At 38.7% G+C, this 27,685-nt stretch overlaps 1 protein-coding gene and 1 long non-coding RNA gene across 10 annotated transcripts in view; one reads left to right on the top strand and one right to left on the bottom strand.

Moving 5' to 3' along the window:
- LOC129458450 (uncharacterized) overlaps positions 1–4,772 on the top strand; it is a 28,779-nt gene extending 24,007 nt beyond the window's left edge. Inside the window, exon 3 of the long non-coding RNA XR_008649631.1 lies at positions 4,644–4,772. This is a non-coding gene — a long non-coding RNA (uncharacterized lncRNA). The remainder of the gene's footprint in view (positions 1–4,643) is intronic.
- Positions 1–27,685, bottom strand: part of GCSAML (germinal center associated signaling and motility like) — a 65,836-nt gene that overhangs the window by 13,539 nt on the left and 24,612 nt on the right. For 2 of the 9 annotated variants that reach the window (XM_063613567.1, XM_055234303.2), the window contains 4 exons: positions 25,389–25,504; positions 15,032–15,204; positions 7,693–7,752; positions 503–552 (listed from right to left, as the gene is read on the bottom strand). In XM_063613567.1, the coding sequence (XP_063469637.1) occupies positions 503–552; positions 7,693–7,752; positions 15,032–15,060 (139 nt within the window). In that variant the 5' untranslated portion in view covers positions 15,061–15,204; positions 25,389–25,504. Of the gene's footprint in view, positions 1–502; positions 553–7,692; positions 7,753–15,031; positions 15,233–25,388; positions 25,505–27,685 lie in introns of all 9 variants that reach the window. The other 7 variants (XM_063613570.1, XM_063613569.1, XM_063613571.1 and 4 more) reach the window with 6 other exon arrangements.

The following is a 27,685-nucleotide window of genomic DNA, read 5'->3' as shown; positions in this document are numbered from 1 at the left end:
CATGGTGAAACCCTGTCTCTACTACAAATACAAAGATTAGCCGGGTGTGGTGGTGTCTGCCTGTAATCCCTGCTACTCACGAGGCTGAGGCAGGAGAATCGCTTGAACCCGGAAGGCAGGGGATTACAGTGAGCCGAGATCACGACACTGCACTCCAGCCTGGGCGATCGGGTGGGACTGCGTCTCAGAAAAAAAAAAAAAATACACTTTTTATCACCTGCTAATATTCAGAGGCCCTATTTTAGAACACCAGTATACAAATTAAAAACAGTAGAATTTTGGTTAACTTCTTTCCACAGAAGTTTCTTAAATGTCGCTCAAAAAATAATATACAAATATTACTTTAATACCAAGAATGATGTGATCAGTTTTATGAAAGAGTAAGAACTCCAAGCAGCCTCTTCTCCAATATGTTATTACAAGAGGCTCAAGAGTGTCTGCTAATTGGATGCTTAAATTTGCACTTCCCTACTATGAAAAATATTATACAGCCATGACTTACTTTTCTTATCTTGATCTTGAAGTTTTCTTTCAAATGTAGTCATTTCCTGCCTACAAGGAAAGAGATCATAACATGAGATACTCCAGGTTCTCCAAAGCTGAAAATGCCTTTCAAAGCATTTGGTTGCCCTTAACCTAAGGCCATTGTTAGATTTTCCATGAAAATATTAAATACAATTAAAAGGCTGCTTACTCCAGCCTTTTTTGAAAAACCACAAAAATCTAGACAATGAAAAGTGGAAAACAAAGCTCCATATAGCATGAAGCTAAGGGAATTATTAGCTTATCAGACTACATATATTATTACACGCACGGAAAACATACGTATAATATGATGAAATTTAGGACAATTCAAGAGAGAAAATTGAAAGATTTGAAATTTATTTTTCTGCTATTCTTGATGAGGGTGTATAAATCCTTAAACGCAAGTGAGAGGGTCTTACAAATTCTAACTAAAACCTTACAGTAATAGACATTAATAAGTGTGGTGGCCAGGTGGGATGGCTCATGCCTGTGATCCCAGCACTTTGGGAGGCTGAGGCAGGCAGATCACGAGGTTAGGAGATCGAGACCATCCTGGCTAACACAGTGAGATCCCGTCTCTACTAAAACACAAAAAAAAGAAAAAAAATTAGCTGGGTTCGGTGGCATGCACTTATAGTCCCAACTACTCGGGAGGCTGAGGCAGGGGAATTGCTTGAACCTGGGAGGCGAAGGTTGCAGTGAGCCAAGATCGTTTCACTGCACTCCAGCCTGGTGACAGCGAGATTCCATCTCAAAAATCAAAATAAAAATAAATTTAAAAAAAAAAGTGTGGGCCAGTGATGAAAGAAAGAGAGATTATTTTTAAAGGGACACAATTTACACAATAAAGAGGATTCAAACGCGGTAGGGAGGAGATGGGGTTACCAGCATATTACCTTTTATTTCTCTGTCAGTCAGACTCCAGAATTTAAGGGGAAATATGAAAAAAGGATATAACTTGTAATGAGCTGCCCGCCTCAAGGACAGCCAGTTACACAGCAGAGAGATGTGCCTGGGCTGAGGGAAAAATATTTTGTGAGGAAGTATTCTAAAACGACATGCCACAATCACTGCCTGGATTTTGCAACAAAACAGAGGCCCCTCTTGGAAGCCTGTCGGGCACTCACAAGCAAGGAAATAAAGGAAAGTCATGAGTTTCTTCAAGGGAAATTCCAGGCACCCAGCCAGCCCTGAGAAGTAAATGAGCAGCCTCATAAGCAGGAGGAAACCTGGATCTCCACCACATGCATGCTCTGGCACACGGACCTCAGGCATGGGGGCGCTGAGGACTGAACTCCCACTGCCATGCTTTGTCTAAATTTCTTCCTGAGGAGCCTGAGAAAGTCATGCCCAGGAGCCAAACCTTAGCGTTCCTTTCTCTTGACTGCATATTTTTAGACAAAGCTTTGCTTCCTTAAACAATTGCAAATCAAAGAATCTTTCACTCCACCTATGACCCATAAGGCACCCTTCCCCGTCAGCTTCAAGGTATCTCAACTTTTTAGGCCAAACCAACTATAATCTCCATGTATTGATTCACAATTTTGCCTGTAAATTCCGCTTTCCTGAAATTTACCCCTGCCTTTAAAAACCCTTGATTGTCAGCCATTGAAAAGGACAGGCCTTAAGCCTGAGGGATCGATTCTCTTTGCTTGGTGACCGGCAAATAGACGCCTCCCTGGTCCTGCTGCAACCCTCTGTGTGGATGTTTTTGGCTTTACAGCACCGAGTGAGCTGCCCTCAGTTTGGCTCAGTCACAGCCATAGCTTGTTTCTCTTCTGCACCCTCCTTAAACACACACGCATACACACAATTTTATCTCACAAATGATCTACTTTCGTTCAGAGTACTAAGCACAAAGTTACAAAGATGAACTGCGTAACAAAAGCAAAACAAAAAAAGCAGAAACAATATTTTAGAAGCAGAAAAATAATATCTGTTAATAACTATTAACAATAATAAATGGAGAAGGCACAATTATTGGAATAATTATTAACAATAATCAATGGAGAAGGAAAATGGACTGGCCTAAACCAGGAAAACAACTGTAGAGAATAACATTTTTATATTAAATTAAAACAACATTAATGGGAGAGGAAATAATCAAGAGAAGTTAGCTAATAGGTACAAAAATATAGTTAGCTAGAACAAATAAGTCCTAGTATTTGATAGCACAGTGGGGAAAATTATAGTTAACAATAATTTATTGTATATTTCAAAATAGCTGGAAGAAAAGTATTGTAATGTTCCCAAGACAAAGAAAAGATTGGTGTTTGAGTAGATGGATATCACAAGTACTCTGATTTAATCATTACACATTGTATACATGTATCAAAATATCACACGTACCCCCCAAATATGTACAAGTATGCTATATCAGTTTTAAAAATAGGCCAGATATGGTGGCTCATGCCTGTAATCCCAGCACTTTGGGAGGCCAAGGCAGGTGGATCACTCAAGCCCAGAAGTTTGACACCAGACTGGGCAACATGGCAAAACCCCGTCTGTACAAAAAAGGTGTATATTAGCCAGGCATGATGGTGTGCACCTGTAGTCTCAGCTACTTGGGAGGCTGAGGTGGGAGAATTGCTGGAACCCAGGAGGCGGAGATTGCAGTGAGCTGAGATCGCGCCATTGCACTCCAGCCCCAGTGACAACAGCGAGACTCAGTCTCAAAAAAAAAAACTAATCAAATGAAACAAGTATAACGAGAGAAAAGTCATAAAATAAATACTTAAATCTGAAAACTGGCTTCACAGGGGAAAAAACAAACGGCATGGAACACTGAGATATGGTGACTATAGTCAGTGACAACGTGTGCTTGAAATTCGCTAAGAGAGTGGATCTCAGGCATTCTCAACACACACAAAAATAATGGTAACTGTGTGAGATAATAAATATATTAAGTTGTTAGTGTACTTTATAGTGGTAATCACTTCACCGTATATACATATCAAAACATCATATTGTATACCTTCAATATGTACAATTTTTGTTTTTCAATCATAGCTCAAGAAAGGCAAGAAAAAAATTTAAAATAAAGACATATGTATAAAAGAAAATACATGATTGGGGTGGGGGTAGGGAACAAATAATGAGTTTTTGAACTTTCATGGGGAAAATGTATGTAAAACCAAGTCATCAGGAAGGCGGCTTAAGGTGGCCCCACTCCATAGCTGCAGAGTGGAATTACGCTCACTAAGTTGTGAGGAGAAAGATAGGATCCAAGAACTGTATTACTGTCCGAGGAAAGAAAATGTATTGTCAAATGTCTTAGTACTGAGATAATATAAAACCTATGAGGTCTTTAGGAAAGAAATAAAGCAAACATTACTGCACAACCACATTTGGACTTTGTAAAATGTGAAATTATGTAACAAAGCAGTTGGTGAATGAAGAATTCCGCCACTTGGTTATCTGTCATTCTGAGGCTCTAACCACAAAATCCAAACCTGTCTAAGTCCAGGCTGTGGATTATCAGCACCTACTGGTTGTCCACTCTGTCTTAAATACAGTGGAACAATTCTGCATGCTGTGGCCACTGGAAACTTCCAGACAGCGGCAGGAATTCCTGGATTTCTAGGAATCCTCTTAGATTTTCTTGACATCTCTCATGAACTAAACTGTGTCCCCTTAAAATCCACATGTTGAAGTCCTAATCCCCAGAACCTCGGAATGTGACTGCATTTGGAGATAGGATCTTAACAGAGGTAATTCAATTAAAACAAGGTCATAAGATTGGGCCCTATTTCAGTATGACTGGTGTCTTTATAAGAACAGAAAATTTGAACACAGTCATAACACAGAAGGAAGACAATACGAACACTCAGGGAAAAGACAGTCATCTACAAGCCAAAGACAGACTTCACAAAACAGCCCACCTCTGCCAACATGTTGATCTCAGACTTCCAGTCTCCGTAATTGTGAGAAAGAACATTTTGGTTCTTTAAGCCACCCAGTCTATGGTACTTCGCTATGAGAGCCTTCGTAAATGAATATAGATTGATATATGGGGACTAGACTGGGCACTACTAATGAAACAGGACCTCCCTCTATCCTCCCTATCCTAGAGGAAGCTGCCTGCAATGTCCCCTGGTGTCCTCGATCTCCCATCACAGGGACCTTCTCACACTCCAGAAGATGAAGACTTTAGCAAGACCGTCATTTCAGAAAAAGAGCTGGACAGGAGATGGCATGATGAAGATTAAAACCGACAAACACTTAATACTGTCATGAACTGCTACACACCAAACTATTTAGGATCCATGTGAAAGAAAGAAAAAGAAAACCTGAAAGGTAACTCAAATAAACCAGTAGATTAATTTCTCTCAGCTGATAACAAGTAGGAAAAATAATGATAATGAATATCTGAAATACACAATAATGTTTCTCTAGCAGACAAATTTCAAAATTATGATCTCTGAACAAAAGATTACGTAATATATTTTCAAAATCTAGGCACATAATGATGTGCACAGATACCAGCTAGTATGTGTTGAGTGTTGGTGCCAGACAGCCATCGTGCCAATGAAATAGGCAGTGGTTTCTTTTTCCATAAACACAAGCTAAAATTGTAGTATTTTAAGGCTATTTTGCATATGAAGAACCCAAAATTTAGAGAATGTAAGTAACTTGTCTCAAAGTTAACATATAGGACAAAGAAGACTTTAATGAAATCTATAAAGCAGAAATAACACAGACCACACAGATACTGGTAACAATGAAATAAAATTTAAATTATATTTAAGACTATAAAACAATATTTGAAATTTAAAAACTACTCAGGTCCAGGAATAAATTAAAAGTTGCAAAATATTAGACAATAATAGTATTTCCTTTAATTACACATAGGATACAGGTAAAATATTATTTAGAGGGAAAGTTTATATTCATATATGCTTCCATTCCTAAACAAGAAAAGTTGAGAACAAAATTATTAAGTTTTGAATTCAAAACAATTAGAATAGCAACAATTTAAAAAACTAAGGAAAGCAAAAATAAGAATGCAATAAAGATAAAAGCATGACACTATGACATCCTGGAAAAAATGCAAAACAGAAATCAGATCAGTGGTTGCCAGGGGTTGAAGGGAAAGGGAGGGGTGGTGGAAATATTCTGTATCTTGATTGTGGTGATTACATGACTGTGTATGTTTTTCCTAAACTTATCAAACTGTATATATAAGAAGGGTGAATTTTACTGTACTATACCTATATAAGCCTACATTTTAAAAGTTAAAGTGACTTGAAAAAGCTCATACTGTCTTTTCTGCCAGTATGTTTAAATGAATAATATTCTGGTAAGAATCCAATTATCAAAATTGACTCAGGAAGATGTAGAAAATCCAACTTTATTCAATAGACATCATCCTGTGAAATTAGCCAAAAAGGAAACTGACTTCTTAGCCCATGTGAAACACATATTTGACTGCAATTGACTAGAATGGTAAAATGGGTCAGATCTTCCTCACCATGGTGACTAGTGAAAATTCCATGAGTCGTGCTCCTAAAATTTCCTTGCACGAGAAAACCCTAACGACATTTAATTTATCTACATTTAGTTATTGTCTGCTTGTAATAAAGACTTGCTGGTATTTGAAAATGTTAACACTTCAGTTCCTTTAACAGAAAAATATTAGAGAATGACATCTAGTGCAGATCTCACTTTAGACATGATGAAACAAAAGCCTAGTTTAAATGACTAGTTTATGCCTAAATTAAATGCCTAATGTGAATGCCTAAATTAAAAGTCTAGTTTAAAAGACGCTATACAGAACTGATTCACAGCAGCTGATAAAAGAACCTTGGTTCAATAACATCACCAAATCATTGCTATCTCCTCTCCAGCTACGAACCGTAAGGGCAGTGGGGGTAGTGGGGGGAGCGTGAGAAAGGGTCACAAGATAGGCATAGCCAACTCCACTGTCCCTGAGGGCTGACTCATGAAGCCAACTCTCTCCTTTGTGCAGGAAAGTGTCGTTCAAACATTTAGGAGGGGGCTGATGCCTGCAAACATCATTTCATATCACCAACAGATACCTGACTCATCTCCTCAATCCTCTGCCCCTTCATACCATGGAAGAGAAGGAGAAGCCATCTCAGAGACAGAAACCAAGACATTGAGATGAAATGATTTAAAAAGAGCTTAGTGCAAAAATACGAAAAGCCTACAGTTAACCAACAAGGCAGGGTGTTTCTGCTCATCTAAGCTGAGGCAAGATATCAACATCTAGATATCTACCATTTTTCCTCTCCATTTTTTTTCTTTTTTCCGTTGAGTGTCTTGTAAGGGTTGAGCAACAGATATATGCTAGCAAGTGAAACAGATGCTACTTTAAAGTGCGTATGGTCTATGAAGGAAGTGGATTATAAAGAGCTCAAATGACATATAGAGTTACAAGTTCAGATAAAGGCCACAACAAATATAAGTAGGTTCTAGTGCCATAAAACCATGGGGTGCAGAAGCAAAGTTCCTCCATAATCTTTCAGAGAAGGGCATGAGGGCCAGCATCTCCAGGAGGAGACATTATCAATCAGTCCAAGTGCAAATACGGAAATTTTTTTAAATTGTGCAGTAAAAGACCAGCTTGTAGAAATGCCCTAAAGTGAGGCTGAGTTTGGTGGCTTGAAGAACATCAAATAAAAGGAGAATGCGTGTAAGATAGTGAATGAAGGTAGAGGGTGAGGAACCAGATGAGAGAGATGCAGAATCCAATCCTTATGGAATTGTAGGCCCTGGTGAAGAGTTTGCATTTTATTCTGAATGCAATGAAGAACAATTGAATGGTCTCAGGCAAGGAAAAGGCATAATGAGACATGTTTCCCAAAGATTATTCTGGCTACTTGTGAGGAAAAGGTGGGAAATATGGCCACTGCATATAACCAACCAAAACCAAACATCCTTTATTCTATCTTTATGTTTCTACACTCATATTATATAATCAATAGAAACAAAACATGTGGCTAATACCCTGTCTTTCTTATTTAGACGGAGTCAATGTCTAATCTGCTGCCAAGTCATGCAGGTAATCACCAAAGAACTCTACTCTAGTGGCCCTAAGAGGTGTTAGTTCTAGTGGGGCAGAGACTCTGGAAGTAATCTCAGAGAAAAAACGAAACAACAGCAACAACAACAACAAAAAAAAACTCTGATATGCTCTGTTCTTACCGTTTTCTTTCCTCATCTGGGTTTCCTTTCTTGGGCTTCTTTTGATTCTCTCCCAGGCAACTATATGGAAACACATAAGAAAAAAGAGAGATTGTTACTGCCCTCCACATTTTTTCACCTTCTTCTCTAACTTTCTGTACCATTAAAACAAAACCTGCCTTTTCTTTTTGACAAACTTCCCTTTCCTTGAAAATCAATAAGCAGTCACAGGTAGAATGCATTTCAGAAATTAACCACAGAGACCAGGCCTCTGGCGGGACAGAATGCCCACAGTCTGACTTTTGATTCTGTCAGTCTGAAGATTTACTGTGACCCGACATGCAAACTTCCTAAATCTCCAGAAGACATGAGAGCTCCCAAGAAGCTATAAAGACCTTAACAACAGGGAAGTGTCACTTCTGCAACAACCTGAGGCAAGATGATCTGCTTGTACACACCTTTGTGGACTATGAGGACTGTCAGTCTTGGCCCACTGAACCAGAGCAAGCTTCTCTGGGCCCTGCTGCATGTGGGCATCCATGTGCAGGTAAGACATTGGGATCTTTACATACATTCAGGAAAGCTGATTTTTTCATATTACTCTTGGTGTTTTGCCATCAATTATCATCATCTTTACGATAATCAGGCAAACACTAAATGAAGTGAGGGAAATCAGGTGATTTGCATGGTTAACGCAATAGTTAGCAGCTTGTGTTTGTGACTTGGTTAATCAAACTTTCTACTCCACCAGTTGTCCAAACATAGTGTTTCCTTGATGGTTCTCTTTTCCTCTATTATCACATCTGCAGCACTGGTCTATCCTTCTGCTTCTAGGTAGCTTTACATGTAAGAGCCTCACCTCTGCTTACCAGCAGTATTCAGGGAAAGCATTTCGAACCAACGCTGAGAAAGTGTCTTCCCTGAATAGAGCTCATATGTATATGTTCAAGAAACATTGCTAGGTATCAACACACGAGGCCACTAGGCAAAGAATATATTTGTTAAATAAAAAGGAATAGCAATTTACAGAGGTGGGGGCTTTTTATAGAATCAGTTGCTGATGTAGAGATTTTGTGTAATAGTCACAATCGCAGTCAAATATGGATGTAATGTTTATTTAATAGGGTAGATTGTAAATCAGGTAAAAAGTAATTTAAGTGTCTCCTTTTTTCCCCTTTTCCTGGAATCCAGTTTTCTCACGATTCCATCTTCCTAAACTGGTCAATAAAGAAAGAATTTCGTAAAATAATTGCCCTCGGGGTTATTAGTGATTCATTGACTTACACATCTAAAGGATGTTTGTATTTTAAAGTTGAAAACAAGACAGGAAAGTATTTAACATCAGTAGGGACCTAATTGGAATTCCACATCATTATATTACTGAACATAGCTGGATACTAAATTCTACTGCGAATAAAGTAAAAAGTGTTTTTCTTAATCCAGAGGAATTCAGATAATATCAGGCCATAGGTGATGTACAAAAATTTGTTGACCAAATTAATAAATCAACTAATACTCTATTGTTTTTAAAAATAGGTATTTTATTAAGCTTTAAGTGTATCTTGGCCAAAGAATTAAGATTATGAATAATTTTTTATACCTTCTGTGTTTTTTCTTCTTATTTTTAAACTTTCTAAATGTTGGATGTTGACTTATGACTTCATAACTCCACAAAGAAAGTCTTAATAAACATCCCCCAAAATCAACAATTTGCACTTGATTTCTCCAACTATCAAGCAGTAAAATTAAAACCCAATAAGCTATAACCAAAAGTATACATGTCTAGGCATAAGTAATATTCTAAATAATCCTTATGTTAAAGAGGGAATCATAAAGGAACTTTCTAAAAACACAGAATAAAATTATAATGCAAGCTACACAAGACTATTTGAAGGATAAAGTTAAGTGTGAAGAAAATAGCTTGCTAAAATACATTCATAAGAAAACATAAATGACTAATAATGACAAAGTAAGCATTTATCTTAAGAAGTTGGGAGAAGAAAAAGGAAACAAGAAAGTTGTGGGTAAAAATAAATATGACAGGAACCAAATCTTAGGAAAGAATAATATCAGTAAGACAGCAAAAGTCTGGAAAGACCAACTAAAGAAATAGGGAATGGAGACAAAAATATAATGAAAACAGAAAGTTCAGAATAAGTATTACAGACATAAAACAAGCATGATGAAGAATTATGTATAATAAACATGATGGCTTAAAATGAATAATATTTGGAAAAAATGAAATACAAAAACTGACACATGAATACCATCAATAACAAAAAAATCCAGCTTACACAGCTGCATACACAATTTACCAAACTTCAACTGACAAATATACTCTCTCATATATAAGATGTTCCAGAAAGTAGAAAAATGTGAAATGATGCCAACCCATTTAAGGAGATTGGTAAACTTTCATTTCAAATTAAATAAATCAAATTTTAAAAAATCACAGGTCCAACTCAATCATGAAAATAGATGCAATAATCCTCAATAAAATGTAAGCTAACTAAATCTAAAACTATAGTAAAATTGCACACATCACAATCAAATGAGATTTCTCCCAGAAATTAAAAGATAGGTAATTAGCAAAAATATTTATTAACGTAATTAACCACTTTAGAAGTCTAAAAGAAGAATCATGAGGTTATCTCAATAGTTTAAAACTGCATTTGATAATGTTTGGTCCTTATTAACAATAAAACCCCCCAGAAGAGCTGGGCGCAGTGGTGCATGCCTGTAATCCCAGCTCCTTGGGAGGCGGAGGCAGAAGATCACTTGAGGCCAGGAGTTCAAAGCTGTAGTGCACTCTGATTGCATCTGTGAATAGCCACTGCACTCCAGACTGAGCCACATAGTGAAATCTCATCTCTACATACTTTTTTAAAAAGTAGAATCTCCTTATTTTGATACAGGCAATATGCCAAAAACATAAATGCCAAATATAAATGTCAAAAATATACAGCAACCTTAATAAAAACAATTTAGAAAAAAGTTATTATGATCAGTTACAAGACAATGATGCCTAAGAATTCTGACATTGTTAAACATAACTATGCTATAAAACATGATAAAGGTACCTATAAGATTTGTAAGAAACAAAAAAAGAATACAAAAATCTTTAACTTCATAGATGATCTATTAACTATGTAAACCCAGTAGGATTAAAAAGCCATGAAAAAAATGAGAAATTCAACAAGGCTAGTGGATACAAAGTCATTTTGCGAAATTCAATAACATTCCAACAATAACAGGCTAGGAAAAAATGTCATTCATAGATTTATTACCGTTGCATATGATATCTAGAAATCTATCTAACAAAGAATAAAATAAAAACAAAAAATTAAAGCTCTATTAGAATGCATTAAAGAAGATTTGAATAAATGTAGTTATAAATAATTGTTTTGATTGGTGTATTAATAGTATATCTGCATAAACCAGGCACGGTGGCTCACACCTGTAATCCCAGCACTTTGGGAAGCCGAGGCAGGTGGATCACGAGGTCAGGAGTTCAAGACCAGCCTGGCCAATATGGTGAAACCCCATCTCTACTAAAAATACAAAACTTACACGGGCATGGTGGTGCGTGCCTGTAGTCCCAGCTACTCGGTAGGCCGAGGCAGAAGAATCGCTTGAACCCGGGAGGCAGAGGTTGCAGTGAGCCTAGATCATGCCACTGCCCTCCAGCCTGGGTGACAGAGCAAGACTCTATCTCAAAAAATATATATATATAATAATATAATTATATATTATATATATTATTATATATAATAGATATTATAAAATCTATTATATATTAATATTATATATTAAATTAAATATATAATATATATAGTGTATCTGCATAAACATAGAAGAATTTGCAAATAGATCTCTATATTCACAATGTTATCTGAATCCAAATTCAAGCTGGCACTTTTTATACAATACACAAATTCAGAATTTGTGTATAAATTTATATGGGAGGATAAAGTCTTCAAAGAACTAAATCAATTTTGAAATAAAGACTAAAGAGGGTATGTGATGGACACTGCCCATGGGCGACGTCAACATTTATTTCACCCTATTGCTAGTCAGAGGCTAGAAAGCAGCAGCTACCTCCCCCAGACTCATCTGCAGCCAATTATCAGGCTGCAAATTAGGTACTGCCCAAGGTAACAGGCCTCTGACAAGCAGGGTCAGAGCAACAGGAGCCTCTCTGCATCTGTGTTCTAGAGGACATTCTCCAGTCTTCTCTCACACCACATCTGTGATCCAAATGATTGACACACACCAAGGTGACTCCTTGGGAATGCATTTACTTTCACTGAATTTCCTCTTCATTTTGATTGTTCCTGATGAATTTCAGCTCTTTACCATCTCTTTGTTGGGTCTCAGAAAATGATACTCAAAAATAAAAGCCTCAGAAGCAGCTCTCTCTTTCTCCTGCCCTCCCCTCTGTGGCAACTCTTTCCTACCCAGGGCTAGCCATAGAAATTAGAATCCCTCTTCCCCAAGGTGATTGATAGAAACCAGAACCTCTTTTCCCCAAAGCCAGCCATAAAATTAGTAAGATGACTCTAACTTTCCCTCTATCTTTCTGTGTAAGAACCGGCCATAAAGACATTATCTGACCTACTTTGTTTGACTGTAGGTCACAAGCCCCCATTCCAGAGAGTGTTCTGCCGCATACCCGTAAGTAAGGAATGCTGTATAGAGAGGTCAAGAAAAATCGAAACAGAACAAGACTTGCTGGGATTTTCCACTCTGTCTATTAGCATTAGGTCATATCCTTTTTGTCCAATCATATTTCTACATGGCTATCCAAAATTTGTTGAACCTAAGCATAGAAATGGACAGTTTCCTTTGCATCTTTGGGTCTTCATTCTGAGGTTCCTGTGTCACATAAAATGATGACCAATAAATTTGTATGCCTTTTGTCCTATTAATCTGCCTTTTCTCAGCTGATTTCAGAGAATCTTCAGGGAGCAAAGGGGAAGTTTTCCTTTTGTCCCTGCATCTTCTTTGGTATATTTTAAGAGGTTGTTGTCTACTTCTCTCTGTGTCACTCCTCCATACTCACTGAGAATAGACATTTCTTCCTAAAATACATGCCACATTGCATTTTTCTCCAGCTTATAAATGTTCACTGCTTTATCACTTTCTACGTGCCTTTGAAGGCCCTTCATTATCAGACCCGCAACTTCATTCTCAACTTCTTCTGCTATTGGAGTCATCTCTGAACAATATGCTCCAATTATTGACAGTAATACCATATACTTGAAACTCATACATTTTCACAGGTTGTCCCTTCAGCTTGGACCATCTTTTCCTGCTTTGTAAGTCTGCCTAACATTTACAGCACAATCCAAATGGCAATTCCTCAAACAGGTCCTTCCTTCCTGCTATCCCAAATCAGAATTCCTTTCCTTCCTTCCTTTTATTTCTACATTTCGTTGTTTGTGCTTCTACCTAGAACACATTAGCACCTGCTGTATCTTTAAAAGAAGCCATTGTGGTGTAATGGAAATGACGGATGACTTCGCATCATAAATTACATGTTAGATTCATAATTTTATAGCAAAGGCAACCTTGACATGTTTTAATTCTCTCTCAATTTTAATTATCTGAGCCACGTAATGTCTATTTTTTTAAAGCTGAGTCAGAGTGATTAAGTACGATGTTCTTTGAAGGGGCCTATCCATTTTTAAAATTTGCTTCCATATCCATTTTCCTTCCATGTTTAATTTTTTCTTGCAACCAAGACCATTGCCTTACCTAGGCTTTCCATAAATATTGGTTAACTTTAAAAGAAGGGAAGCATTTTTTCTTTAGGTAAATAATTGAATTTATCTCTTAGCACAATTGTCTCATTTTTCCTCCATCTACTCCCAGACTCATGCTCATCCTGAATTTTGATGGGCCTTCTCCATCCATGAACCCTTAAGCATTTTTTTTCTTTTTTGAGACACAGTCTTGCTCTGTCGCCCAGGCTAGAGTGCAGTGGTGCTTTCTTGGCTCACTGCAAGCTCCGCCTCCCGGGTTCATGCCATTCTCCTGCCTCAGCCTCCCAAGTAGGTGGGATTACAGGTGCCCGCCACCACGCCCGGCTAATTTTTTGTATTTTTAGTAGAGATGGGGTTTCACCATGTTAGCCAGGATGGTCTCGATCTCCTGACCTCGTGATCCACCCGCCTGGGCCTCCCAAAGTGCTGGGATTACAGACATGAGCCACCATGCCCAGCCCCCCTTAAGCTCTTTAACAAACATGAATTTACTGAAAGACTAAATGAAGACGTCAAGGGACAGCTGAACTATTTAACCTGGTGAAAGGAGACTGCATGAACCATCAGCTGTGGGGAAGACAAACTGCTGCCTCATAAAGACAGCTTCTCTGACCTATTTTGTTTGACTATAGGTCATAAGCCCCCATTCCGGAGAGTGTTCTGCCCCATATCTGTAAGTAAGGAATGCTGCACAGAGAGGTCAAGAAGAATCTAAACAGACAGAACAAGACTTGCTGGGATTTTCCACTCCGTCTATTAGCGTTAGGTCATATCCTTTTTGTCCAGTCATATTTCTACCTGGTACTCACTGGAGCACAGGAGTGATATGATGAGAGTTTTGCCTTGGGTCTATCAATGTAGTCACATCATATGCAAGATTGTCTGGAAGGGGACTGGGAGAGCGGACAGAGGAGTGGGATGCTGTAGAGCCCATCATTTAATATTAAGCAAGATGTAAGAACAATAATGCGTGTCATCTGAATACATTCTACAAATTATGAAGTATTGGAAGAGTGTAAGGCTAAACATTACCAAAAAAGGTGTGACTAAAGTCAAAAGCATTCAAATGCATATCCTGCATCCATAATTTGCAAGGACCTGACTGTTCATTCTCATACCAACCCACAAAGCTGATGGATGGAAAGTTAAGCTCTACACCCACATGAAGAAAAAGAGAAGCAGAAAAATTCAAGTGACAATTGTGTAGGGTTGCCAGATGAAATACAAGATGCACTGCTAAATTTGAATTTCAGATAAACAATGAATAACTTTTTAGTAAAGTACAACCCATGTTATAATGCCCAAAATATTATATGAGGGACATTCATACTAAAAAAAAAAAATGTTTTTCTGGAATCTGAATGTGACTTAGCATCCAGTATTTTTGTTTTCTACATCTGGCAACCTATCATGTTTCCAGAGTAAGGCAAGAGAAGGAGTCAACTGGGCGTCACTGTGCACTCCTAGAGGATGCTGTCTTCAGGCTCAACCTTCTAGAAGCACAATGTACCTCACCATTACAAATGCATATGTCCAGTCTCCTTATCTCTCTTCTCTTTCTCCCAAGAAAGGCAGCACCAAGAGTCAAGACTCACCTGAGTTTTCGCAGGAGGTAATTTCCCATCTTTTCACAGTGACTCGGTTTCTCAGCTCCTGAGTTTCACTCCACTTGAAGTTCTGACCAAAGCACCAAGAGGAAAATGCATGAGGCAGGACGTTGCATCTGACCACGGGTTCATGCTCCTGCCAACCACGAGCTGCCAGGGGCCTGCGCATGATAGAGAAGGCAGGAAGAGCTCGAAAGGGGAGGCGGAAAGGAAAATGTGAGTGTGCGTGTGTGTGTGTGTCTGCACTCATACACACACACGTGGGCATGCAGTGGGAAAAAATCAGACTGAAACATGAGAGTGAATCTATCACTCCAGGTTCACTTTGCTCTCAAGGAAATTCTAGTATTGCAAGATGAAACAAGGTAAGGACTTCCCTATTCCTCCGAAATGAGCATAATAATAAGATTACACAAGAATGGCAATAAGAGAGTTGCATTTTTGCTGGAATAAAAGTGATTAATCTGGATTCATGATTTCTTAGGCAAACTGTTCGTTACAGAGATCTGAGATCTCAAGATTCCAAATATGTTGTCCTCTTCCAAACATACAAAGAGAAAGCCTCTTCTTGGGGAAAAGAAAAAAACAACGTTAGAAATAAAATATCTCTTTGCGGCTCTAGCAATGATAATCAGATCAAATGTCAATAGCCTTTCCTCAGAGGTCTGATACTTCCAAAGACAAGATGGGAACGAAAAAGGAAAAACAAGGATGAGAATAGAAGGTTATCAAAATTATTTGGGGTAGGTTAAGAAGCCATTGTTCTGGTTGTCACCTCAAAGACTAACATGACAATGGGGAAAACGCAGGGCCTGGAAGACCTGTTGCCAGCATCTGGTCCTCCACTTCCTCCCCTACGCTGCCCACCAGAGCCACAAAGCACAAGCTGGTTCTGGTGATAATTTCAAGGCCACAATATCAGCGGCAGGAGATTAGCTAACAGCTGACTCTGAGCAGTGGCTGTCAGGAGACTGAAATCGCTTATTCATGATGTCTCCTGCCGAAGGATTTACACCACAGGTGGTTGATTTTCTTCAGCTTCCAACAACACAAAATCTATTTGCTGAAATCAGAAACTATATGCTCACCTATTCCAACTCTTTTTTTCTCCCAATGAGGAAATCAGGACTGAGGAAGTTTAATTGACTGTTAACCAGCGGCAGAACTCAGGACTCTGGAGTGCTTTATCATTATTTATAAGTTTTGTATTATTTCTTTATCGATCATAAACATGAGAAAACTATATTACAAGCAGGAATGTCAACACCCCATTTCGGATTTATGATTTGTCTAATTCCTATTTGACAACCTATGTACCAAAGTGCTGCTTCCCAAAATTTCTCATGTAAGCAAATCACCCGAGGATCCTGTTAAAATGCAGATTCTGACTCTTTCAAACTGGGATCAATATTCTGCCTTTCTGACAAGTTCCCAGGTGATGCCACTCCAGCCAATCCATGGAGCAGTAAAGGCACTAAGAAATGTGTTCCACCATTGCTGTCCTTGACCAGAAACACGGCATCACTGAGAACTTATTAGAAATGCAAATTCTCAAGATCCACCTAAAACCTGCTGAATCAGAAACTCTTGGGGGTGGAGTCCTCCTGTTCCCTACTAAAATTTGAGAGCTACTGAAATAAATCTTTGTTTCTCTTATCTGATTACTCACAAATCAGCTCATTAATCCTCAAATGCTCAAGTAAGTAGGTCCATGTTAGTTTTTAGTCACTGAATGACAGAAATGTGGTAACATGAAAGGTTTCCATTTTTTCAGCACCTCTAACTCCCATTCTGTCCCATCCTAGCATAAATTGGTCTGGTAAACAAATCTCCTGGAACTCATGTTCTCCATCTGTAGAATGGATAGGAGCTACGTGAAAGGGAATCTCAGTAAGCTGTAGGTATCCTGCCATTATTATGGCCATGGCTGCTGTTTGAGAACAAAGACATGCACAATATTCAACTTGATTTAGATTCTCAATGCCACGTAGAAAATTAAGTACAAATAAGAAAAAATAAAATATTTAAATAACTCAGAATCCTACTACCCTCAACTACCTTCTTGTGCTTTTTCATTTGTTTTTGTCTTTGAGACAGGGTCTTGTTCTGTTGCCCAGGCTGGAGTACAGTGGCATGATCAGGGCTCAGCTGCAGCCTGTACCTCCCAGACTCAAGCGATCCTCGCTCCCCATCCCCCAAGTAGCTGGGACCACAGGCGTGTGCCATCACACTACGCTAATCTTTTTTTTTTTTTTTAATTTTAGTAGAGACAAGGTCTTGTTACATTGCCCAGGCTGATCTCAAACTCCTGAGCTGAAGCGATCCTTCTGCCTTGGCCTCCCAAAGTGCTGGGATTACAGGCTTGAGCCACCACATCCAGCCCCCTTGTGAATTCTGATGCACACATTTATCATCCTTGCTTTGTGAAAACAAACATGCACACACTGATTTAAAAGTTTCCAAAACTAGGATCATCCTTTGCACATAAGTGTTATCATGCCATTAAATACAGTTTTAAAGACCATTTTTGGCCAGGCGCGGTGGCTCACACCTGTAATCCCAGCACTTTGGGAGGCCGAGGCGGGCAGATCACGAGGTCAGGAAATGGAGACCATCCTGGCTAACACCATGAAACCCGGTCTCCACTAAAAAAATACAAAAAATTAGCCGGGTGTGGTGGCGGGCGCCTGTAGTCCCAGCTACTTGGGAGGCTGAGGCAGGAGAATGGCGTGAACCCGGGAGGCGGAGCTCACAGTGAGCTGAGATCGTACCACTACACTCCAGCATGGGCAACAGAGCAAGACTCGTCTCAAAAAAAAAAAAAAAAAAAAAGACCATTTTCTCAGCCAGGTGTGGTAGCATGTGCCTGTGGTCCCATCCACTTGGGAGGCTGAAGCAGGAGGATTGCTTGAGCCCGGGAGTTCGAAGCTGTAGTGTGCAATGATCATGCCCGTGAATAGCTACTGCACATCAGCCTGAGTGAAACCCTCTCATCATTAGACAAAACAAAACAAAACGAACAAACAAAAATTTTTTAATTTCTTTCCTAGCTTTGTTGATATATTGACATATAAGAAAGTGAATATAATTAATGTACATAATTTGATGAGTTTGGACACATGCGTACATTTATGCTGCCATCACCACAGTCAAGGTAAGAAAGATATCTATCATCTCCAACAGTTTCCTTGTATCTCTTTGTGATTTTTTCTTGTTTTTGTAGTAAGAACAATCAACATGAGATCTACACTCAAAGAATTGTTAAATACACAATACCTTATTTTTAACTAGAGATACTATGCTGTAACAATCAGAGTGAAAAGGCAACCTATGGAGTGGGAGAAAATATTTGCAAACCATATATTTAATAAGGGGTTAATTACCAAAAACTTTAAGGAACTCACACAACTCAATAGCAAAAATAACTAAATAAATAAACATAACCCAATTTTGAAAATGGGCAAAGGTACTGAATAGACACCTCTCCAAAGAAGACATACAAATGGCCAACAGGTCTATGAAAAGATATTCAACATCACTAATTGTTAGGGAAATACAAATGAAAACCACGAGGAGAGCTCTCACACCTGTTAGGATGACTATGATTAAATACATTTTCTTAACAACATTACTAATGGGTGCAAAGTACCCCCTCTGTATAATCATCATAATGATTGTTTTCAACCAGTTCTTTTGTTGTTGTTGTTTCCAGTTTCTCTGTTGCAATAATGCTACAGTTAATATTCTTACAAATAAACCCTGACGTATTATTGACAGTTCTTATCATTGTTAATACTAGCTGGCAAATTTGCCTATAGAAAAAACTGTACATATTTGTGACATTAAATCCACAGCAGGAGCTGCCCACCAGAGGAGTAGGGGATCTTGTCTCAGTCACTCCTGCAAGGCATGGAGCCAGACCAAGCGTGTGCGCTGAAACAGTGCACACCTGTTGACAGCGAGTCCCTGCTCGTTTGCAGATAATATTGGAACCAAAACCAATTCCTTACCTAAGTACAGGGTCGAGAAACAAACTCTCAAATCTGACTCAATTATTTCATTTTTAAGGAATGACCAATAAGATGAGAATTAACCATTGAAAAAGCTAACATTTCACCAAATCGGATATTTGGCTTCAAATGTTTTCAATGTCATTGCTTGACTACATTTAAATCTTGTTATATTTGTTGTATGATAGAAAGAAATTACCTCAAATTTGGTAAAAGGCAAAATGAAGATTGCTTGGTTATTTATTATTATTATTTCATACTAAAAAAATGTTCTTTTTTGTTTTTGTTTTGTTTTGCTTTTTGTTTTAAGACAGGTCCCACTCTGTTGCCCAGGCTGGAGTGCAGTGTGTGATCTTTGCTCACCGCAGCCTCAACCTCCCAGGCTCAAGTGATTCTCCTGCCTTGGGCTCCCGAGCAGCTGGGACTACAGGGCATGCTACCACGCCCAGATAACTTTTGTTTTTGTTTATTTGGTAGAGACAGCGTTTTGCCCTGTTGTCCATGTTTGCCATGTTGTCTTGAACTCCTGGGCTCAAGCAATCCACCCACCTCTCAAAGTGCTGGGATTATACGTGTGAGCCACCCTGCCCAGACAAGAATTTTCTCATTAGCCTAATTGATCCTCATGTGAAACTTGTGGGGAATGTACCTTTGTGGTCATGATATATTTGCAAATGTAAATGGAAGGTTTCTCTTTATGACACCACTTGCCTGAATATATCACAGCTGAGAGTTGTGCTTCCCTACGTGCAGCTGCCCGGCAGAAGCTGTTATATGAACAGAAACTTCGAAGGATATAAAACCCAAAGCTAACAGTGTTGAAAAACTTGGAGAGGTCTTATTTACCAACTCTTTTAGCATCAGGACCTAACTAAAAATGTTTTCCTGACTGATGAATGATACAATTCGGTTTAACAAACTGTCTACAGATCTGTGGCCTAATTCTGTCCTTCCAAGTATGCAAAATTTCAACCTTTCATCAGCACAGCCATCATGAGCTGTCTCTCTACAACCTCACATGAAGTTTTCACTCAGCAGCCTGCGTGGTGTGTTTCTTTTAGTGACATGTGGTCCTATCCATTATCAGTGATCAACTTAGCTTGTTTTTCAATGCTCTGGTGCCCATTGTTTTAATTGTTTGACACTAATAATTAGCAACTTATAAAGGTTCTCTTGTTCACATAAAATTAGAAGTTAAACCAGGGTGACGCACACTTGTAGTCAGTCCCAGCTACTCCAGAGACTGGTATTAGAGGATCCCTTGAGCCCAGGAGTTTGAAGCTTTAGTGAGCTATGATCATGCCACTGCACTCCAGCCTGGGTGACAGAGTGAGACCCTGTCTCTAAAAAAATTTTTTTAATAAGATTAGAGGTTAACCTGCAGAAATTGGTAAGTTATTACCAATAACTTATGGCTGGTAGAGAAGCAAGTAGTTTTGATTTATTTTAAGTAGAAAGTTAAATAAATTCATATATAGTTTAGTAATCTTAACTTGGGTATTTGTTTCTGGAGTAACTCTATATAAGTCCCTATTATTCAAATGCTTTTAGAACCAGCTCTTTTGTCTTTCTGCTTTGTCCGCAATAATTACTATAATACACTGTTCCGCCTTATCCATGGGGGATAATTTCCAAGAGCCCCCCAGTTCAGTGGATGCCTGAAACCATGGATACTACGGAACCCTGTATATACTATGTTTTTCCTATACATGCTTATGATAAAGTTTAATTCATAAATCAAGCACAGCAAGAGATTAATAATAATAAATAGAACAATTATAACAATATACTGTAATAAAAGCTATGTGAATGTGTGTTCTGTCTCTCTCAAAATACCTTATTGTAGTACACTGTGGGTAACTGATCGGGGGGACTACTGTAACAATAAATACGAATATATCAATAACTAATGCTTTGACACATGCTTAATAACAACTGTGAACATCTTGTTCTTATGCTTCCAATTGAAAGACATACTGTACTAGAGACAATTACTTATATTATATCCAAATGATGGGCATTTCTTTTGCCTTGTTTTCAAGGGCACTGATTCTAGCCATGAGACTGAGTAAGGCCAGCTTGGCGCTCCCTGCTGGCTCCGCTGTTGATTAGATCCTGCAGTTAGGGAAGCTAAGGACAGATATTTGGTTGCAGAATATGTGCTTCCTCATATTATTCTGGTCTACAGCTCTACACAGATCCTCTGTCTTCTACCAGGTCTCATGCAGCTTGCTGCCAACTAATTGTAGACAATTACTCCTGCACTGATTATCTGGGGCAAATTTTATTTTTAATTTCCTATGTATTTTACATATTCTTCTTGGTAATTTTATTTTGGACTAAGTAGAATTTTAATAATTCTAGTCAAATAGTCATTAAATTAGAAGCCCTTGTTTGCTAAATTCATGCCATTCTTTGTAGAAGAGAAGCTTTCACATCACAAGGGTGACTAGATACTGTAGTTTAAAAAATAACCTGTTTCAGGCTTAGTTTAGGTAAAATTAAAATGTCAAGCAACATCTCCCTTCAAGAAGTATGTAGCAAGTAAAATTTAAAGACTTTATTGATACTGAAAATTTCAGGTTTGCATAAACCCAAAACCTAGAGAGCAATTCGCTCTTCTATTTGAGGTATTTGGACACTCAAAGTACATTTAAAAAAATGCGGTCTAGAACAAAATATACCTACAAGAACTGAATGATCCACTTTGGGATTTTCCGTGCAATTATTTCCTTCCACCTTTTCCATATGCTGCTCCTTGGACCACCAGTATTCTACAAGGAGTTACTTTGCATTGAAAATATCATACTGGCATACATTTTCTTTCATTTTCTTTGCTTTTTACTTCTTTCTTCCTTTTTTTAAAAGACAAGGTCTCACTGTGTAGCCCTGGCTGAGATGCACTGGCTATTCCCAGGCATGATCAGAGCGTGCTAAAGCTTAGAACTCCTGGGCTCAAATGATCCTCCTGCCTCAGCCTCCCCAGTAGCTGGGACTACAGGTATGTACCACTATGCCCAGCTTGGCATGCATTTTTTCTAAAATAAATTAGTTGTGGTACGAAAACACAAAAAGTGTATTTATTAGTTTGCCTACTCATCTTTTCTTTTTCTTTTTCCTTTTTTTTTTCTTTTTTTTGAGACAGAGTCTCACTCTATTGCCCAGGCTGGACTACAGTGGCACAATCTCGACTCACTGCAACCTCTGCCTCCTGGGTTCAAGCGATTCTCCCTCCTCAGCCCCCTGAGTAGCTGGGACTACAGGCACACGCCACCATGCCCAGCTAATTTTTTTATTTTTTGTAGAGACAGGTTTTCACCATGTTGGGCAGGCTAGTCTCAAACTCCTGACCTCAAGTGATCCGCCCACCTCAGCTTCCCAAAGTGCTGGGATTACAGATGTGAGCCACTGTGCCCAGCCAAGTTTTTCTATCCATCTTTTCTAGGAGTCCTCTGCCATTCTTAAAAATAGAAATCCCTATTACTACTCATCTAAGGGTTTTCTGTTTCAAGAAGCAGCCGGGTTTCAGGCCAACATCTCAAATTTGGAGTGTCTGTCTGTGTGTTTTTTGACTTGTAGATTGATTTGAAAACACCATTCATTTTCTGTGTGCAGGAGACCTGATTTTTTATTTGGGCTCCACCTTGGTTCCGTCTGCACCCCAGTTTCAGCCATCTTGGGATGAGACTGAGTACTCCGTATAGGCCATGATGAGACTGCGCAGAAAATACCGACATATAATGAATAGCTGAATTAGTTCTCAGTATTCTACCCCACTAACTGTGATCCATATGACACGGGAGGCCAAACCTACTGCTTTGCTCAAGGATATACCATGGAAACTTGAGTTCTGAGAAGCTCAATTGCTGGGAAATTGCCAAAAGACATTAATTATAAGCAATGCACTGCTCTAACTAGCAAGAGGCATTTCCTTGTTGTTTTAATAGCTTCAATAGGAAAACAAAAATTGAAAAAGGTTTGCAAGAAAATAGTCACAGTATTTTAATTTAAACCAGCATATGTTTAGAAAAAACTATGACCAAATAGGTAAAGAAATGTCTGAGTGAAAAAATGAAAGGCTTGGGAAGTGTAATTGTCACTTAAAATAATTTTTGAAAAAAAATTCTTTTCAGCAGTTTCTTTTATTTTTAATACTCAGTAACTCAATGCCTTCTAAACAGAAATAGAGAACATATAAAAATGAGGATATGCAAGACATTACAACTTTCTCAAAGGCTCTTGAGTTTTTTCCTTACAGGTGGTTCCAGTTTAGGAAATGCATGAATGACAAATATTTGGTAGTGGAGTGATTGTATTCTACGTGAATTGAAAAGAAATGAGAAACTGCAAAACCCAGAGTGCACTCTTATCCTTTCTAATCCTTCTGACGAGTTGCAGAAAGATTGCTTGTTTGCAATAAAGTGAGGCCTCCTTCCTCTACTTGCTCTTGCATCCCCACAGTGGTCGCTGCCCCCTCCTTCAGTTCACACATGTGCTCACTCATCAGCACTCCTTTATTAAGCTGCATCTTCGTGCCCATGCTCAGAAACTGGGGATGCAGAAGAAACAAAGTAGACACTACTGCCTTCATGGGCTTCTATTCTGACGGAACAAGACACATAAGTAAAAATAAGTGTGTAGAATGCTTCAATATGTGGTGAACAGTGCTCCGGAGAGAAATAGAGCAGAAGTGGGAAAAGGATAAGTTTGACAATTCGAAGTAACACCATCAGGGAAAATGCCTCTGAGGTAAAGGTTAAGGACAGATGTGAGGCCTCAGCCAAGCACTTGTTAAGAGATGGAAACTGGCTGGGTGTGGTGGCTCAAGCCCGTAATCCCAGCACTTTCGGAGGCTGAGGCGGGTGGATGACGAGGTCAGGAGTTCGAGACCAGCCTGGCCAACATGGTGAAACTCCGTCTCTACTAAAAATACAAAAAATTACCCAGGCGTGGTAGCGCATGCCTGTAATCCCGGGAGGCAGAGGTTGCAGTGAGCTGAGATCGGGCCACTGCACTCCAGCCCAGGCAACAGTGCGAGACTCTGTATCAAAAAAAGAGAGAGAGAGACTATTCTGGGCAGAGGAACCGGCAAGAGCTAAAAGCAGCATGGCAAGTGAGAGCCTGGCGTGTTTGAGGAGCAAGGAGGCCCGTGAGGCTGCAGTCGAAGGAGGAATGGGAGAAGTGGTGGGAATTGGGATCAGAGAGGTAATGTGTATGGAAGGGGAAGACGCAGACGGTAGATACTCATGGATTATGAAACAACATGGGGTATTTACAGAGTCAGGTAGGAAGTCGGTGAAGCATTTTCAAGTAAAATGGTTGTGATTTTAATACAAGTGATCTAGCTGAGACAGGGTGATTCATTGTAAAAATGACTGTAATCTGGATATCTTTAAAAGTAGAGTCAAAAGGATTTGCTGACAGATTATACGTGAGGAACAGAGGTCGTGGAAACGAGGGGGTCAGTGTTTGAGGCCGAGGGCTCCCCTGATTAGGCCCAGACTTAACTTGCCTCACTGGCTTCAGTCGCTTGCTTTTAGTCGCTCACTTGCTTCTAGTTTATTTTAGGATTTTCATAGCTAAAGGTCACGTAGCTAAGCAATATATAATAAAACTTCCACCAGTTTCCTTATAGATAACATCCCTCACATATAGATCACTATGGTAACGATTGCTTAAGTTCTTTTTCAGGAACTAGGGTCAAGTCTTGTCCAGTTCAAGCTAGCTGAAACCACTGGCCCCCAACTGGACCTGCGTGAATATCCAGTGGGTGACCTTTGGATGTCACAGTGCCCAAAACTCCACCCTCAGATCATGTTAGCGACACCATTTTGTGAACATGTGTGCTATGAAGAGCCATGAAGTTTGACTATATTTGAACAGATTACTGATTACCTCATTTTTTCCTACCCCAATCACATTTTCCTACACCTTGGACCACCTCACTCCTTTATCCCATAAATATCCCTAAAATCCCATTTTCAAGGACACTGATTTGACACCTGTTCTCCTGCTTTCTCACTTGACTCCCTCATAAATAAACTCATTCTCTGCCGCAAAACTCATCGTTTCAGTGATTGGCATACTGTGCCAGGGGTTTGGAACCACATGGACTCCAAGCTTCTGGACTAAGCAAATGGAAGAATAGAGTTCTCAGTTGTCATCAACTGAGAAGAGGAGACTGCAGCTGGAGGAGGTCAGGTGTACAACAGGGTTAATTTTCTAAAGTGTTGCACTGGAGCTTTGCATTAGCCATCTGTATTAGGCAGGTCAGGATATCATAACAAAATACCACAAACTGGGTGGTGGCAAACAACAGAAATGTATTTTCTCACAGTTCTGGAGACTGGAAGTCCAAGATCAAGGTACCCTCAGGGTTGATTTCTGATGAGGCTTCCCTTCCAGCTCACAGCCATCTGCCTGCTTGCAGTGTCCTCATCTGGCCTTTCCTCTGTGCATGTGTGGAAAGAAATAGAGTGGGGTAGGGAGGGAGGGAAGATAGCTAGTATTTCTTACTCTTTTTATAAGTATTCCAATCTTATGACATTAGACTGCCACTCTTATAAACTCATTTACCCATAATTATCACCTTAAGGGCCCTATCTCCAAATACAGTCACATTGGGGGTTATGGTTTCAACATATGAATGGGTGTAGGGCACAGTTCGGTTCATAACACCATCCAAATGAAGCTGTAGTATATGCAGTTAGATATATGAATCTGAAGTTTGGCATAGAGGTGCTGGCCAGGAATATAATTCAGAGAGTCTTCAGAATACGGTTCATATTTGGACCCATTAGACTAGATACTAGCTAACATACATCTATGGGTTTATGTCACTTGATTTTTGACAAGGGTGTCAATAGAGAAAGTGTAATCCTTTCAACACGTATATCCAGTTCAACACAACTGGATAGACACCTGCTAGAGAATGAAGTTGGACCCTCCCTACCTTACAGCATATACAAAAAGTAACTCAAAATATATCAAAAGCCTAAATGAAAGAGCAAAAAAATTTAAAAACTCTTAGAAGTAATCATAGAAGTACATTTTCATGACCTTGGAAGTCTGACTGTTTTGTTAAATATGACATGAAAACCAAAAACAACAACAAAAAAAATAGATAAATTAGTCTTCATCAAAATTAGAAACTCTTGTTCATCAAAAAGACATTGTCAAAAGAGTTAGAAGACAATATACAGAATGAGAGAAAATATTTGCAAATCATGTATTTCGTAAGGTTATAATATTCAGAGTATATAAGGAACACTTACAAAAAGACAAACAACCCAATCAAAAAATGGGCAAAAGACTTGAATAGAAATTTTTCCAAAGAAGACAAGTAAGTGGCCAACAAGCACAGTAAAAAATGCACAACATTATTTGCTGCTAGGGAAACACAAATCAAAACCACAATGAGATGACACTTTGTATCCACTATGATGGCCATAAAGGAAAAAAAAAGATTGCAAAAAGTGGAAAATAACAAGTGCTGGTGATTATGTGGAGAAACTGGAACACAAATTGCCTGTAGAAATGTAAAGATGGTTTAGCTGCAGCAGAAAAGTTTGCTGGTTCAATAATAAGTTGTTCATAGAATTTCCATAAGACCTAGCAATTCCACTCCCAGGTATACCCAATAGAATCAGAAACAGAGTTCAAACAAAAACTTGTATGTGAATGTTCATAGCAACTCTATTCACAATAGCCAAAAGGTAGAAACAACTCAAATGTTCATCAACAAACAAACCCAAATGTCTGTCAACAGATGAATAAACAAAAGGTGGTAGAGTCATAGAATGGAATATTATTCCTCTTTAAAAGAGAATGAAGTACTGATACACGCTACAACATAGATGAACCTTGAAAATATCATGTTAAATGAAAGAAACCAGACACAATAACATGTATGATATAAGTCCATTCATATGTAATATCCAAAATAGGCAAATCCATATGGAGAGAAAGCAGATTAGTGGCTGGCAGGGCTAGGGACAGCTGGCAAATGAAGACTGCTTGATGGCTACAGGTTTTCCATTTGAGGCGATGAAAAACTTCTGACGCTTGATAGAGGTGACGGTACAGTCTTGTGAAAGAACTTAATTCCACTGACTTGCACACTTAAAATAGTTATAATGATAAATTTATGTTATCTGTATTTTACCAAAATAAAAATAAATTGATAAATTTAACTTATTAAGAAAAACATTATCTCATCACTGATGTATATACCAATAATAAAATCAATGGTTTTTTTTAAAAAAGAGTCTATAGCAGCATGTATCAAAATTAACAGAATGAGCAAATGTCTCAGACTCTCCCCCACTACATGATAGAGAGACTTGATTCTTACGTTCCATAAGCAGTTTGGTGGTATACAAAACTAAAATAATATTCTAGTCATAAAAAAGAAACAATTCTGTGTGTGTAATACAATGAAGTTATAATTATCCAACAGGGAAAGAAATCCCAAAAGCTTTTTTCCCTCCACTTTTACTCCCCTGATATATACCATCACCCTCAGGCTCCCTCCTGAAGGCTCCAGGGGTTACAATCAATGTCTTAGAATTATAAGGACTTTATGTAACACTTTGTCCTTTGGGGTCTGCATAAAATTTCTCATCTGGAAACA

This window comes from Symphalangus syndactylus, chromosome 19, assembly GCF_028878055.3.
Source record: "Symphalangus syndactylus isolate Jambi chromosome 19, NHGRI_mSymSyn1-v2.1_pri, whole genome shotgun sequence".
Classification (NCBI taxonomy): Eukaryota; Metazoa; Chordata; class Mammalia; order Primates; family Hylobatidae; genus Symphalangus; species Symphalangus syndactylus.
This window is presented reverse-complemented; position numbering and strand designations above follow the sequence as displayed.